This window comes from Octopus bimaculoides, chromosome 6, assembly GCF_046866305.1.
Source record: "Octopus bimaculoides isolate indiv1 chromosome 6, ASM4686630v1, whole genome shotgun sequence".
Lineage (NCBI taxonomy): Eukaryota > Metazoa > Mollusca > Cephalopoda > Octopoda > Octopodidae > Octopus > Octopus bimaculoides.
The window spans coordinates 9,085,480-9,101,325 of NC_142933.1; the positions used below are offsets into that span (position 1 = coordinate 9,085,480).

The following is a 15,846-nucleotide window of genomic DNA, read 5'->3' on the forward strand; positions in this document are numbered from 1 at the left end:
ACTCACAGTCTTAGAATCGCAGTTTCGATTCCTAGACCAGGCGTTGTGAGTGTTTATTGAGTGAAAACACCTATAGCTCCACGAGGCTCCGGCAAGGGGTGGTGGTGAACCCTGCTGTACTCTTTCACCACAACTTTCTCTCACTCTTTCTTCCTGTTTCTGTTGTACCTGTAATTCAAAGGGGCCAGCCTTGTTACACTCTGTGTCACGCTGAATCTCCCCTGAGAACTACGTTAAGGGTGCACATGTCTGTGGAGTGCTCAGCCACTTGCACGTTAATTTCACGAGCAGGCTGTTCCGTTGATCGGATCAACTGGAACTCTCGTCGTCGTAACCGACGGAGTACCAACGAAAGACAAAGGTTGATGTCAGGCTGGGCATCCAGCTGTAATGTTATCCAACAACACAGTCTTACAGTACATATTACTACATTTTGCATGTTGAGAGCATGACTATTGTAACCAACCACACATTTATAGACAGTGTAAGCACAAATGGATAGATGTTAAATAGATTTTTCTTTCATTCTTTTTTCGTTTTGTTGCAAAAAAGACATTAGTGAATTATAGTTGCTGAAAGAATTGTCCTAAATTCCTTGTCATTACTATTTCTGGTTACAATTCCATTGCTTATATCAATGAATAAATATAGTAACCGATTCCTTCTATTACATATTCCATCATTTAACATCCATGTTCCATGCTGGCATGGGTTGGATGGTTGGACAAGAACTGCATTGTACCCCACTGTCTACTTTGGCATGGTTTCTATGGTTGGATGGTTTTCGGATGCCAACCAGTTTGTAGTGTGTTCTGCGTGCTTTTTTTTTTTAATGAAGAAGCTTTATGTTAAGTAATAAAGGGTTAAAGTATGAGAAAAGGGGCCAGAGCAGAACGGGCTTCTTGCTGTAGAGGGGCTACATGGCTACTCTGTTCCCTTATTAAATATTAGAACTGCATTAATCATGCATTATCTCATTGCTTTGAAATCTCAATGATGTGATGATTTATTTTTAGAATGTCAATGTGGGTTTGGTGTGAGAGGCTAGATGTGGCTAGTTCAAATATAAAACATGTAGAATATTCGGGCCGGATATGGCCGGTTTAAACACTAAAGTTCTTCATACATTCTCCTCTCTATTTTGTTTGAATTGATACTTGAAACTAGCATTAATTTCTCAAGTTCACTAACAATTTTGTTTCGGTTGCTGTCTCTCTATTATCTCCTCTTTACTGTTAGCTAGTTATTGTTTAGCCCCGAATAATATTCAAGATATTCCAAGCAGTCATGATCCCTTTTTTTTCCTGGCAGTTCACCCAGGAATGAGTACAGTTTAAAGACAGTAGGGTGAAACTGTAAGGTGACTTGGTTGCTATTTCTATCTGATTGAACTGCAATATGGCCTGCTACTGCCATATAAATTGAGGAGAAAGTCTTCATTGTGTTTGTCCCTAGCAACAAAAACAGTATTAGTAATGTTTAGCCAATCAGCTGACTCCTAATATATTCAATGATTGTATAGAAGAGACTCTATAGAAATTGATCATTGATCTCAAGGTTGTTACAATGTGTGTGTTTACGTTGTCAACAAAAATATATAACTTATAAACCTTTGTTTTATTTTCTTTTATTTGTGTTGTGTTGTTATCAACTTGATAAAGTTTGTGGTTGGTATTCAACCTTGAAGAAAAGTCAAAAGTTTTGTATGTTTATCTTTGGTCTACAAACAATATAGAAGTTAATGTTAACTTTTGCTGCTTTGTCAAGATCGTAATTTCATTATTGCGTAAACATAGCTTTCATAGTGCAGTCGTCATCTTAGCCCAACCCCAGCCTCTCTTTTCACACTCTACCTACTTACCTCTTCATCTTTCTCTACTTTTCTTTACACTATTTTAGTTTTCCCACTTGGTTATTATAAACAGAGTTTTTTCCTGTCAACTCTTGTTGTTAGTTCAGGTGCTCAAACTCGCAGGTGTTGGGGCCATGTAAAAAGTGCTTGTGCTCCTGCTGCATATGATGCACTTGTGCTGGTGTTGCATGAAATGCATTCGTGCTGGTGTTGCATAAGATGCACTCATGCTGGTGTTGCATAAAATGAAATGTGCTTGTGCTGGGGTTGTGCGAAATGCACTCGTGCTGGCGTCGCATGGAATGTGCTCATGCCGAAATGTGCTCGTGTGCAAAATGCGCTAGTGCCAGTGTTGTCTGAAATGTGCTCGTGCCAGTGTTATCTGAAATGTGTTCATGCTGGTGTCGCGTGAAATGCGCTTGTGCTGGTGTCACAGGGAATGTGCTCGTGCCAGCGTCGCAGGGAATGTGCTTGTGCCAGTGTTGAGTAAAAAGCATTCATCTTGGTGCCATATAGAAAGCACCCAGTGCCACTCTGTAGAGTGGTTAGCATTAGGAAGAGCATCCAGCTGTAGAAACCATGTCAAGACAAACAATTGGAACCTGGTGCAGCCCTCTGGCTTGCCAGCTCCTGTCAAACCATCCAACCCATGCCAGCATAGCAAACAGACATTAAATGATGGTGAGGATGATGAGGAGGAGGAAGAGGATTTGATTGCAGCCATATTGGAAAACATGCTTAAAGAGCTTTGGTAAATTATTTTGACATCACTGTTGAATTCCAAGTCAGATATTTTATCAATCTCTGCTTAGAGTGTTAAGTTAAAGGATATAAACACACTTCCTCCCCTAAACAGTGTTTATGTAGCAACCCCACCTACAACTTCTATGACAGGCTCCCAGGTTTCCTTGCAAGTCACTTGGGTGGCTAAATACTAGGGTACATACAAGTCACCTGTCCAAGGTGTCACATAATGGGTTCAAATCCTAAGGGGCTAGATAATTTCATCCTTCTCTTCTTCCACTTTCTCTCCATCTTTTCCTCTTTCCTCCTCCTCCTCCCCTTTCTCTCTCCCCTCCTTCCCCTTCCTCATTCCTCCTCCTCTCCCCCTTCTCACCCCTTCCACCTTTCTCTGTTCCTCCCCTTCCTCCCTTCTATTCATTCTCTTCCCTCTTCCTCCCCTTCCTTCTCTCCCTTCTCTTTTATCTTCCTCCCTTTTCTCTTCTTCCTCTTCCTTCCACCTCCCCTTCCCCTTCCCCCTTACTCTCCCCTTCCTCTTCCCATCAATTCTGCCATAGCCAGAATCATTTGCACTCCACACTAAATGCTTAGCCTCATTTCATCTGCCTTGATATTCAAATTCCATCGAGGTCAATCCAATAACTACCAGTCGCACACCAAGCTGGAAGCAATCAACCTATCCCCCCTCCCCCTCCTCCCCTTGTGCCTGTAGTAGAAAGGATTTTTTAATTTTTTTTATGTCAGTTCTCTGTCATAAATTACCCTCAACCCATTGCACAAACAAATATGTCTCTCCAACAACCAGACCACATCTTTCATTTTGCTCTTTACCGTTTTCTACTCCTGCCTTTCCTACGATGTTTGCACTGGCCCAAGTTCATAAATTTCTGGAGCAGATATATAATTGCTTGAATAATATTATTTTATTTCCCTCTCCTCAGAAAGCATTTAATCAAAACACAGAGCTATAATTAACAAGTTGCATGGTTGAAAGCTTCTAGGAGATGTCACCATTCACGAACTAACAGACCAAACGAGCAATGATGATAAATTCCTTTTAGTTCTTTGTATCAATGCCAGTGAGTAAACATGATGTCATGTTCCATGTGCTCAGATTTTTTTTTTTTTTATTATGCATTTAGCCATTGCAACAATATTTCTCGCATGGGTGCAATAAATGCTGAGTCAGTTTTCTCGAGCGTTTATTTTTGGAAACTGGATTTATGTGCAAAATTTCCTTTGCATAGTTTCACCATTTCCTTGTATAGATTTATTTATCTTGCCAGTCATTGGAAATTGGTACAGTTTTCGGATCTATTTTAAAACGGAGGCCACATTTTTCATTAATGTTTTACGTAGTCTTTTTGGTACGGAAAGACTTTCAAACTTCGTATACTTATCTATTTTGTGTTATAGAACAGAAAAATATTTTTGTATTTGAATTTATTTCATGTAAAAAAAAATTGTCTTATTTCGATAATTTCAACCAATCACTGACAAGTATTCAGTTGTTTACATTTACTCCTTTGGCTGATTAAGCGATGTAAAGCGTATTTAATCTCCATACCTTCGTTTTATTTGTTTTTTTCATTTTAAATTTGCTTTAACCCTAACCCTGAGGTTAGGGTTAATTGTTTCAGAATCGTTTGTTTATGTAGTCGGCACTTAATGTATATCGGCTGAATGGACGTCAGTGATTGGTTGAAATTACAGAAATACGACAACTTTAACATGGAATAACTTATGGATTTCTTTTTTTTTTGAGAAGACTAAGAGAAAAAGATGTTTTATATGACACATTCTACCAGTGTTCCAAGTTTCAAAGTGTTTCGTTAATGAAAAATGTGGCACCCGTTTTAAAAAAGATCCCAGTTTTCTGTCAGCCTCTTGTTCCGAAATCTGACATCTAAACATATACAGATGAGAATGTGTGTCTGTGTGAATCCCTAAAACTCAAGAACTACACAACCGATTTCATTCAAATTTTACACATGCCTTACTTAGGGTCCACACAGTATCATAGGCTCAAAAAATGTTCAACTTCTTTCCTAATGCGAACCCAAAGCAATCTCATTTCTTACACTATTTCGGTATTACATGTCAAAAGTGAAACAATAACATTTCTCTCTCTTCCAGGTGGTGCTATTAGATTAGACATGGCTTGAGTCAACTTCGGTTGAAACTTATTTAAGTAATCTAATCTATGCTGTAACCTTTTAATCAAAGCATGATAATGTGGGTAGAGGCTGATATCTTAATATTTCTGATGGTCTTAAGTATAAAAAAAAACTATTGAAGATTTATATAGAACTACATTCAGAGTATGTCTATAAGCTGTTGTTTAGAGATGGAATACAACTTGAGGGTGAGATGGTTACTACTTCTAGCAGATCAAGAGACCATTTAGAAGCTGCCTTGTGGCGGAATGGTATTTGAATACTGAGATCAGTTCTTGTATTTGTTTCAGTTATTTAACTGTGGCCATGCTGGAGCACCGCCTTTAGTCAAGCAAATCAACCCCACGACTTATTCTTTGTAAGCCTAGTACTTATTCTATCGGTCCCCTTTGCAGAACTGCTAAGTTACAGGGATGTAAACACACCAACATTGGTTGTCAGGCGATGTTGGGGGGGAATAAACACAGATGCACAAACACACACACACACACACACACACACACACACAATGGGCTTCTTTCATTGAATTTGGTTCAGTTATGATTTCGATTTCACTTGCCCCAACAGGTCTTCGCAAGCAGAGTTTTGTGTCCAAAGAAGGAAAGGTATGCATAAGTGGGCTGGTTACACCCCTGGCAGAGGCCACAGGTTATGGTCTCACTTGTCTTGCCAGGTCTTCTCACGCACAGCATATTTCCAAAGGTCTCGGTCACTAGTCTTTGCTTTGGTGAGGCCTAATGTTCAAAGGTCATATATATATATGTGTGTGTGTGTGTGTATATAGTGATGCAAACAAGAAAAGTAGGACTCAAAATATGAATATATATTTTTATTAATATTTAGCTGAAGTAACCGAGTGACTCGAGATTTAAGAGTTTTGTGCAGTGGCACTTGTCAAACTTTGATAAATGTCATCGCATGAAACTCTTACATTCTTAAGTGACTCTGTTACTCCTGCTAAATATTAATGAAAGTATATATGTATGTATATGTACAAGGTCTTATCAGTAAGTATCCAAACTGTTTCCATAGAAACGAAGCCAAAGCACACAGAGTGAATCTACTTGGCACAAATTGACCTGGAATTCTGCTATGCATGTGCACTAAATTTTAACATTCTCGCTCACTTCTGCTGTTTACTGCAGTGCTAGGAGGGAAGGTGTGTAGCACGTGAGAAAGTTGTCATGGCAATACCTGTTCAGAGGCCTACACAAAGTTGCAGAAAGTGTAGGAGAGGAATGCATGAGCTGCACATACGTGTAGGAGAGGAATGCATGAGCTGCACATACGTGTACGAGAGGAATGCATGAGCTGCACATGAGTGTAGGAGTGGTTCAGACGTTTGTAAGATGGCAGGAATATATGTCGATATTGGCAAATGTTCTGAGAAAAACTTCACAAATGTGTGTGCAGCTGTGAGGGGAAATTGCCGAATCACCATCTGTGAGTTATCAGAGGATGTGCAGATTAGTTTCAATTCACTTCAGTCCATTATCACTGAAGATTTGGGTATGAGACACATGTCTGCCAAGTTTGTACCAAAACTGCTTTCAGCTGACCAAAAGGACATTCGGGTTTGAGTTGCACAAGATCTTGATTGTGTCGAGAACAATAAACACTTTTTGGAAACCTTACATAGGCCTCTGAACAGGTATCGCCAAGCCTTTGGCAAAATTTGATGCAGATTATCTGTTCAACTTTCTCTGTCATGGTCAATGCGACAATCAACACGCTACACACCTTCCTTCCAAGCACTGCTGTAAACAGCGGAAGTGAGCTAGAACATTAAAACTTGCACAGCAGAGTTCAAGATCAATCTGTGCCAAGCAGCTTCACTCTGTATGCTTTAGCTTCATTACTATGGTAACAGTCTGGATACTTATTTGTTCAGACCACATATACATGTATGTATGGATAGATGTGAATGTGAATACTGTCTGCTGGTCACTGACCTGGCCACTAAAAAATAACAAACCTTTTTTGATGAATAATTGTTGCCTTCTTTTTCACCTGTTTTAATCTTCCTCTTTTCATTTTAATTTTCTCTCCCCACTCTTTCTCAAACTCTCTCCCTTTCTGGCCTCAAATATGCTTGTGGAGTAACTAGTTCTTTTATACTCTTTTACTTGTTTCAGTCATTTGACTGCGGCCATACTGGAGCACCGCCTTTAGTCGAGCAAATCGACCCCAGAACTTATTCCTTGTAAGCCTAGTACTTATTCTATCGGTCTCTTTTTGCCAAACCGCTAAGTTATGGGGATGTAAACACACCAGCAACAGTTGTCAAGCGATGGTGGTGGAGACAAACACACACACATATATATATATATATACGACGGGCTTCTTTCAGTTTCCATCTACCAAATCTACTCACAAGGCTTTGGTCGGCCTGAGGTTATAGTAGAAGACACTTGCCCAAGGTGCCATGCAGTGGGACTGAACCCAGAACCATGTGGTTGGTAAGCAAGCTACTTACCACACAGCCACTCCATTCATTCTTCACTTTTTCTATTCTCTTGTCAATGAACGATGAATAAACACTTCTCTTACTCCCTGAAAATTAGCCTAAAGCATCAGCGATTTGTCTTAATGTTGTATAAATTCAAACTCGATGGAAGGGCATCCAGCTGTAGAAACTCTGCCAAATCAGATTGGAGCCTGGTGTAGTCATCTGGCTCACCAGTCCTCAGTCAAATCGTCCAACCCATGCTAGCATGGAAAGCAGACGTTAAATGATGATGATGATGATGTGTGTAGATAGAACATTTTTTAATTTTTTATTTGTTTCAGTCATTTGACTGCGGCCATGCTGGAGCTCCACCTTTAGTCAAACAAATCGACCCCAGAACTTATTCTTTGTAAGCTTAGTACTTATTCTATTGGTGTCTTTTGTCGAACCGCTAAGTTACAGGAACATAAACACACCAACAATTGATTGTCAAGCAATGCTGCGGGAACAGACACACACACACACACATGATACACTTCTTTCAGTTTCCGTCTACCAAATCCACTCGCAATGCTTTGGTTGGCCCAGGGCTATAGTAGAAGAGACTTGCCCAAGGTGCTACACAGTGGGACGGAACTCAGCGCCATGTGGTGGTGAGCAAGGTACTTACCACACAGCCACTCCTGTGCCTGCAAATTTTATTAATGTACACACACATTGAATATTATTTATGGCAAATGGAGAGACTAATCAGTGAAGCATTAGAAAGTTGTTGTTTATTCTTTTAAGTTCCTTTATATTTGGAGTCTAAATGTTGTTCGTACTTGCTTAGTCCTTCGTCCTCTTTAGGTTTATTTTTCAGGTATGTATTATGGACTAGAGAGCGTGTCTTTTTTTTTTTTATAAATTGTGATTCAAGAGAGAGTTGATTGCTATTTTTAGCATTTGTGAGGTCACATACCTTCTCCTAACTGTGTCATATTGTTTGTAGTTTTTTTTTTTCTTTTGTTTTGGTCATTTGAAATTGTTTTAAAATATTGTTTTGTTGGTTGTTTCAGATGGTGATACAATTCAGTGATAAATGTGCAGATTGTGAACATGTTTGTGGTGTGAAGCAGCGTGAATTGGAACCGTTTATCCAAAAGTTCAACATTTTGACTAATGAAGAAAAGCGGGTTGCAATGATGGTAACGAGTAAAGGAATCCTCCATCTCTTATCACAAACAGTTCCTTGTGTCGGATGTCGACGAAGGTAAGTGTCGGGTTTTGCCTTAGAAAAGACAAGTATATAATTCCAATGATAAATATTTGTAATGCCAACATCTTCCAGTCTTTACAAAAGAAAGAAACCTTATACAACAAATTGTATCAGTCTTTAGATTATCATCATTGTTTAATGTCCGCTTTCCCTGCTGGCATGGGTTGGACGGTTGGACTGAGGACTGGCAAGCCAGGAGGCTGCACCAGGCTACAATCTGATCTGGCAAGGTTTCTACAGCTAGATGCCCTTCCTAATGCCAACTACTCCGAGAGTGTTGTGGGTGCTTTTTACGTGCCACCGGCACGGGAGCCAGTCTGGTGGCACTGGCATTGACCATGCCTGTATGGTGCTTTTTACGTGCCGCCAGCATGGGAGCCAGTCTGGTGGCACTAGCATCAACCCCACTCGTATGGTGCTTTTTATGTGCTACTGGCATGGGAACTAGTCCAGTGGGACTGGCATCAGCCAAGACAGTGATTTCACTTGACTCAACAGGTCTTCTCAGGCAAAGCATATTGCTCAATGATTGAAGGGTACTATTAAATGGGCCTGTTATGCAACACTGGCATAGGCCATAGCTATGGTCTCACTTGGCTTGCCGGGTCTTCTCAAGCACAGCATATCTCCAAAGGTCTTGGTCACTTGGTTCCTTCCACTGTTAGGGTGTGACACTGTTTCATGCAGCTGTCCTCATCCATATGTAACACATGACCATGCCAGCGCAGTCGTCTCGCACACCACATTTGATGCCTCTTATGTCCAGCTTTTCTCTCAGGGCACTTACACTCTGTCATGTATGCACACTGACATTACACATCCAGTGGAGCATACTAGCTTCATTCCTTGCAAGCTTGAGCATGTCCTCAGCAGTCACAGCCCATGTTTCACTGCCTGTAGCATGGTTGTCCGCACATATGCATCATACAGTCTACCTTTCACTCTGAACAAGAGGCCTTTTGTTACCAGCAGGGTTAGGAGCTCTCTGAACTTTGCCCAGGCTATTCTTATTCTAGCAGGTATGCTTTCAGAGCATCCACCCAAGCTACTGACTTGATCACCTAGGTAACAGGCTATCAGCTAATTCTATTTTTCAAATAGATTGTCTGAAAATTAAAGATGCAGTGGTCATGTCTAGAATGCTTTTGATCATAGTCCTGCCAAATCAGAGTTGAAGTAAGGTTTAACAACAACAACAACAACAACAACAACAACAACAGCAGCAGCAGTAGCACGTTCTATTGGTGTCCAGTTTTGGCACAAGGCCAGCAATTTCGGGAGTGGGGAGGGGATGAGTCAATTACATTGACTCCCAGTGTTCAACTGGTTCTTATTTTATTGACCCCAAAAGGATGAAAGCAAGTTTGATGTCAGCGGAATTTGAACTCAGACTGTAAAGAGGGATGAAAGGCTGCTAAGCATTTTGCTTGGCCTGCTAACGATTCTACCTGCTTGCAACTGTTTTTCTGTCATTTAACCATGGCCATGCTGGAGAGACCACCTTGAGTCAAACAAATCGAGCCCAAGACTTAATCTTTGTAAGCCTAGTATTTATTCTATTGGTCTCTCTTTTGCTGAACTACTAAGTTTCTGGGATGTAAACACACCAACACATGTTGTGGGGGGTCAAACGCACACACATACACGATGGGCTTCTTTCAGTTTCCACCATTTTAAAGGGATGGACTCATTATTGGGTAGTGTAGTCCTAGAGTACCTTTGCCTAAAAAAAAAAATAATAATTGCTTCGGCTTGAATAGTTTTCATTAAAGGTCTGCTTGATTAGGACTTACTGGGGCTAATTAGCAGCAAATGAGCTCAATAAAATTTCTGTTAATATTCAAACTACTGATGATGGAACTTTCTTTTACTTTTTCTTTCAGTGTTGAACGGTTATTTAATCAGCTTGTCCAATTCCAGCACCCAGCTCTAGAGCCACTTATTATCACAGACGATGGTGTATTGTCTGTTAAATCTGAGTACCTCTGTGATCCTAAAGCCTTGTATATTTTATTTTACATTCATGGGTAAGTGTTTTCTTCTTTATTTATTTCTGATTTCAAATAATCAATATCTATGGGGTAGCCTCACGGAGGCAAAGTGGCTGAGTTCCTTTCGATTGTTGGGCCTCACGGAGGCAAAGTGGCGGAGTTCTTTTCGATTGTTGGGCCTCACGGAGGCAAAGTGGCGGAGTTCTTTTCGATTGTTGGGCTACACAGAGGCAAAGTGGCGGAGTTCTTTTCGATGGGCCTCACGGAGGCAAAGTGGCTGAGTTCCTTTCGACTGTTGGGCCTCATGGAGGCAAAGTGGCTGAGTTCTTTTCGATTGTTGGGCCACACGGAGGCAAAGTGGGCAAGTTCTTTTCGATTGTTGGGCCACACGGAGGCAAAGTGGCTGAGTTCTTTTCGATTGTTGGGCCTCACGGAGGCAAAGTGGCTGAGTTCCTTTCGACTGTTGGGCCTCATGGAGGCAATGATCAAGACCTTTGGCGTTATGTCGTGCTTGAGAAGACCCATCAAGCCGAGCAAAATCGCAATTGTGGCAGATACTGGTGTCACGCAAATGGCACGTAAAAGTACTCCATTATATTCTCGGAGTGGTTGGCGTTAAGAAGGGCATCCAGCTGTAGAAAACCATGCCAAGTCAGACTGGAGTCTGGTGCGAACTTCCAGTTTACCAGCCCTGATCAAACCGTCCAACCCATGCCAGCATGGACAACGGACGTTAAATGATGATGATAATGAGGAGGAGGAGGAGGAGTTGTAGCAATCTGAATGAGTGATTAGGTTAAATGAAGACAACCAACTGGCAGATTGTCAGACGATACAAAGTGATTGACAAATAGGGGAAATTTTGCAGGTGAACTAAGTATACGAGCTATACTGTCTTATTGGCTTCTGTTGTCTGTGGCCATGCTGGGGCATGATTGCTTTATCAAAATAGACTTTTTTATAACTGAATTCTTAAACTAGATGAATAAACATATCTGGCCTTGTATAAGCAATTTTAGATTATGGTATGAAAATCTTTTTTCTTATAAATGTAGATTTATTTATATATGTTAGATGAAGATGATTATACTTTCTCTGGCAAATATAGTAAATAACATTACTGCAAACTGCCCAAAATATTCTCTGTAATTAATATTTCTGCTGATTTTATATATGGTAAGACGCTTGCTTACTAACCACATGGTTCTGGGTTCAGTCCCACTGTGTGGCACCTTGGACAAGTGTCTTCTACTATAGCCTCTGGCCGACCAAAACCTTGTGAGTGGATTTGGTAGGCGGAAACTGAAAGAAGCCTGTCGTATATCTATATGTGTGTGTGTGTGTGTTTGTCCCCCCCCCCCCCACAACAACGCTTGACAACCGATGCTGGTGTGTTTACGTCCCTTTAACTTAGCAGTTCAGCAAAAAAGACTGATAGAATAAATACTAGGCTTACAAATAAGTCCTAGGGTCGATTTGCTTGACTAAAGGCGGTGCCCCAGCATGGCCACAGTCAAATGGCTGAAACAAGTAAAAGAATAAAAGTATATATGTATATATATATATGTATATGTATATATGTATATATGTATATATGTATATATATGTATATATATATGTATATATGTATATATATGTATATATATATGTATATATATATATATATATGTATATATATATATATATGTATATATGTATATATATTTATAATAATTATGATAATAATAATAGGGATAAAAATCCAGATTTACAGGTAAAAATTCAATTTAATTTAATTTATTAAAATTAAATTAGGTTTCACAATATATAATATATAAATATATAATTTAGAGAAAAAAACCACAATTATTGAATTCATCCATGAAAATCCACAATCATATATAGAAAAATTTAATAAGTAAATACACTAAAAAGATCTATATTAAAATAATAAATAATATATTGCTTTGTCTTTAAATATATTCCGAATAACTTGATAAAGTAAGCAAAACTAAGTCAGTCACGAGGCTTATCTGTCATTTCATGCTATTGTCTTTTTGTTTTTTTACTGTTACCTTTAGATAAACTTAGTTATCAGGCAGGACTATCTGTTAAGCTGCCTGCAGCACATTAAGCTTGTGAGTCTATTGATTAGGAGCTGGTTACAAAAGCAAAAGAGAAACAACAATTTGCAGGGTAGTAGAGTTCATCTGTCATGTTAGGGGAGTGTTTCTCAACCAGGGTTTCGCAAAAGGTTCCTAGGGGTTCCGCGAGAAAGAGTGAGATAAGCTAATTTCATGATCGTAATACTATTGTGCATGCGCAACATATCATTGGTTATTGTAATATAGACATCATCCTATCTAACCTATTATGTTATCAAAAAAATATAACTAGGCGCAGGAGTGGCTGTGTGGTAAGTAGCTTGCTTACCAACCACATGGTTCCGGGTTCATTTCCACTGCGTGGCACCTTGGGCAAGTGTCTCCTACTATAGCCTGAGGCCGACCAAAGCCTTGTGGGTGGATTTGGTAGACGGAAACTGAAAGAAGCCCATCGTATATATATATATATATACATATATATATATATATATATAATGTATGTGTGTGTATACATTTGTGTGTCCTTGTTTGTCCCCCCAGCATTGCTTGACAACCGATGGTGGTGTGTTTAGATCCCCGTAACTTAGCGGTTTGGCAAAAGAGACTGATAGAATAAGTACTTGGCTTCCAAAGAATAAGTCCTGGGGTCGATTTGCTCGACTGAAGGCGGTGCTCCAGCATGGCCGCAGTCAAATGACTGAAACAAGTAAGAGAGAGAGAGAGAGTAACCACATACATCATCATTGTTTAACGTCTGCTTTCCATGCTGGCATGGGTTGGACGATTTGATTGAGGTCTGGAGACCCAGCAGCTGCACCAGGCTCCAATTTGATTTGGCAGAGTTTCTACAGCTGGATGCCCTTCCCAATGCCAACCACTCCGAGAGTGTAGTGGGTGCTTTTTCGTGCCACCGGCACAGGATCCAGTCAGGTGGGCCTGGCATTGATCACATTCAGATAGTGCTTTTTATGTGCCACCAGCATGGGAGCCAGTCAGTGGGCACTGGCATATATATCATCATCATCATCATCATCCGCTTTCCAAGCTAGCATGGGTTGGACGATTTGACTGAGGACTGGTGAAACCGGATGGCAACACCAGGCTCCAGTCTAATTTGGCAGAGTTTCTACAGCTGGATGCCCTTCCTAACACCAACCACTCAGAGATATATATATATATATATTACAATTAAAAGGGTAAAGGTTTATCAATTTATTAATTTATTAATAAATTAACAATTAATAATTTTACCAAGCCCTTCGTTAGTTTTCATTGTTTTTTCTTCTTGTTTTGCCTTTGTGAGTTACAAGTAATGCTATCTGTTGGAGTCTCAGCTTTTTAGCTGCTATTTCTGAACTTCGGTATGTGGTGAAGCAACTGTTTGCTGATCCCTTAATTATGTTTTTATATATATATATATATCTATATATATATATATATATATATATATATATATATATATATATGATATTTACCACGTGAACTACAATGAAAAAAATATGAGAAAGATATGGTTTATAATTTTTTTTGTGCAGGGGTTCCTTGAGACATGTAATTTATTTTAAAGGTTATGCAAGAGTAAAAAGGTTGAGAAACACTGCGTTAGAGGAATAAAAAATGCTATCACCTGGTCCTTAGGTACCATCAGTGAATGTCACAGCAGGTTTCCAATTTCAGGATTAGCCAACAGACCTGGTTCCTTCCTTTGTTTTCTCTGCCTCTCTCAACACAAGCACTCCATTCTAGGAATGTCAGGATTTTAATTATCACTTTCATTATTACTGTTGCCACATGTTCCATTTCTTCTATCTTTCACTTGTTTCAGTCATTAGACTGCGACCATGCTGGGGCACCACCTTGAATTTTTAGTCAAATGAATTGACTCCAGTACTTTAGTTTTTACACTGCCACACTGGCCTTCGTGCTGGTGGCACGTAAAAAGCATCCACTACACTCTCGGAGTGGTTGGCGTTAGGAAGGGCGTCCAGCTGTAGAAACTCTGCCAAATCAGATTGGAGCCTGGTGTAACCACCTGGTTCACCAGTCCTCAGTCAAATCGTCCAACCCATGCTAGCATGGAAAGCGGACGTTAAACGATGTTGATGATCACACACACACATTCTGTCTGCCTGCTTGTCTATGATTTCCTTCTCTTAGCAAACTTTTGTTGAGTGGGTGAGAAATGTTCTATTTACAACTCAATCTAATATTAATCTGCGTAATTAAATAAAAAGATGAATTGGCGTTTGTCCCCTACTGTTAGGAAATCCCTCTTCAAGGGATGCAGCTCCAACATTGATAGGGAAGGTTGTTCTTTAGACACATATGCTACAACCGTATTCTTTTTTGTATCCAGATGCCATTGCTTGTGCAATGCTGTAAGGTTTCCAAAGTACATTTACTTAATAATTCATTTGATACCATTTCAGTAATTATGGTGAAAACCGTTTCATTTCGTCTTTTGGTGCCATTCCCATAGACTTCAGATATTCAATAGAAACATTACTTGCTTCAATTTCTTTTCTACTCTAGGCACAAGGCCCGAAATTTTGGGGGCAGGGGGACCAGTCGATTAGATTGACCCAGTACAAAACTGGCACTTAATTTATCACCACCCATCCCCTTTCGAGGATGAAAGGCAAAGTCAACCTCGGTGGAATTTGAACTCTGAACGTAAAGACAGACGAAATATCGCTAAGCATTTCGCCCAGTGTGCTAACACCCCTGCCAGCTCGCCAAAATAAATATATTCTTTTCTACTTTAGGCACAAGGCCTGAAATTTTGGGGGGAAGGGGGGGGGGGGCAGTCGATTAGATCGACCCCAGTACACAACTGGTACTTAATTTATCTTACCCACCCATACCACTTATATTCACCTTTCTGCATCTTAAGGGTATGCCTCGACACATCTACTCTACCATCTTTCCTTTCCAACTGGGATAACTATGTACCTGCCTAATAGCAAGACACCTGTTCCTGTCCCTCTATCACACTTTAGCCTCTCATCACCTGGAATAAATCTACCTTTCTCAATACTACCCCCCCCCCCCAATTTCTCAGTTGAAAGGTCTTGTCTTGTGGTGACCTCATTGCTGTTGGTGCCACATAGAAAGCATCCAGTACATTCTGTAAAGTTGGTAGACATTAGGAAGGACATGTAGTCTGGGCTTGTTAGCTCCCATTGAGCCGTCCAACCAAAGCCAGCATGGAAAAACAGACATTAAATCACAATGATTATTTACTGTGTGTGCGCTTTGGGTGTCCACCAGTCCTCATATCAGTTTAAATGAACA

At 40.1% G+C, this 15,846-nt stretch overlaps 1 protein-coding gene across 1 annotated transcript in view; it reads left to right on the top strand.

Moving 5' to 3' along the window:
• The window catches only part of LOC106867988 (uncharacterized), an 85,163-nt gene that overhangs the window by 39,254 nt on the left and 30,063 nt on the right, over positions 1-15,846 (top strand). Inside the window, exons 2-3 of the mRNA XM_014913073.3 lie at positions 8,278-8,471; positions 10,361-10,504. Of these exons, the coding sequence (XP_014768559.1) occupies positions 8,278-8,471; positions 10,361-10,504 (338 nt within the window). The remainder of the gene's footprint in view (positions 1-8,277; positions 8,472-10,360; positions 10,505-15,846) is intronic.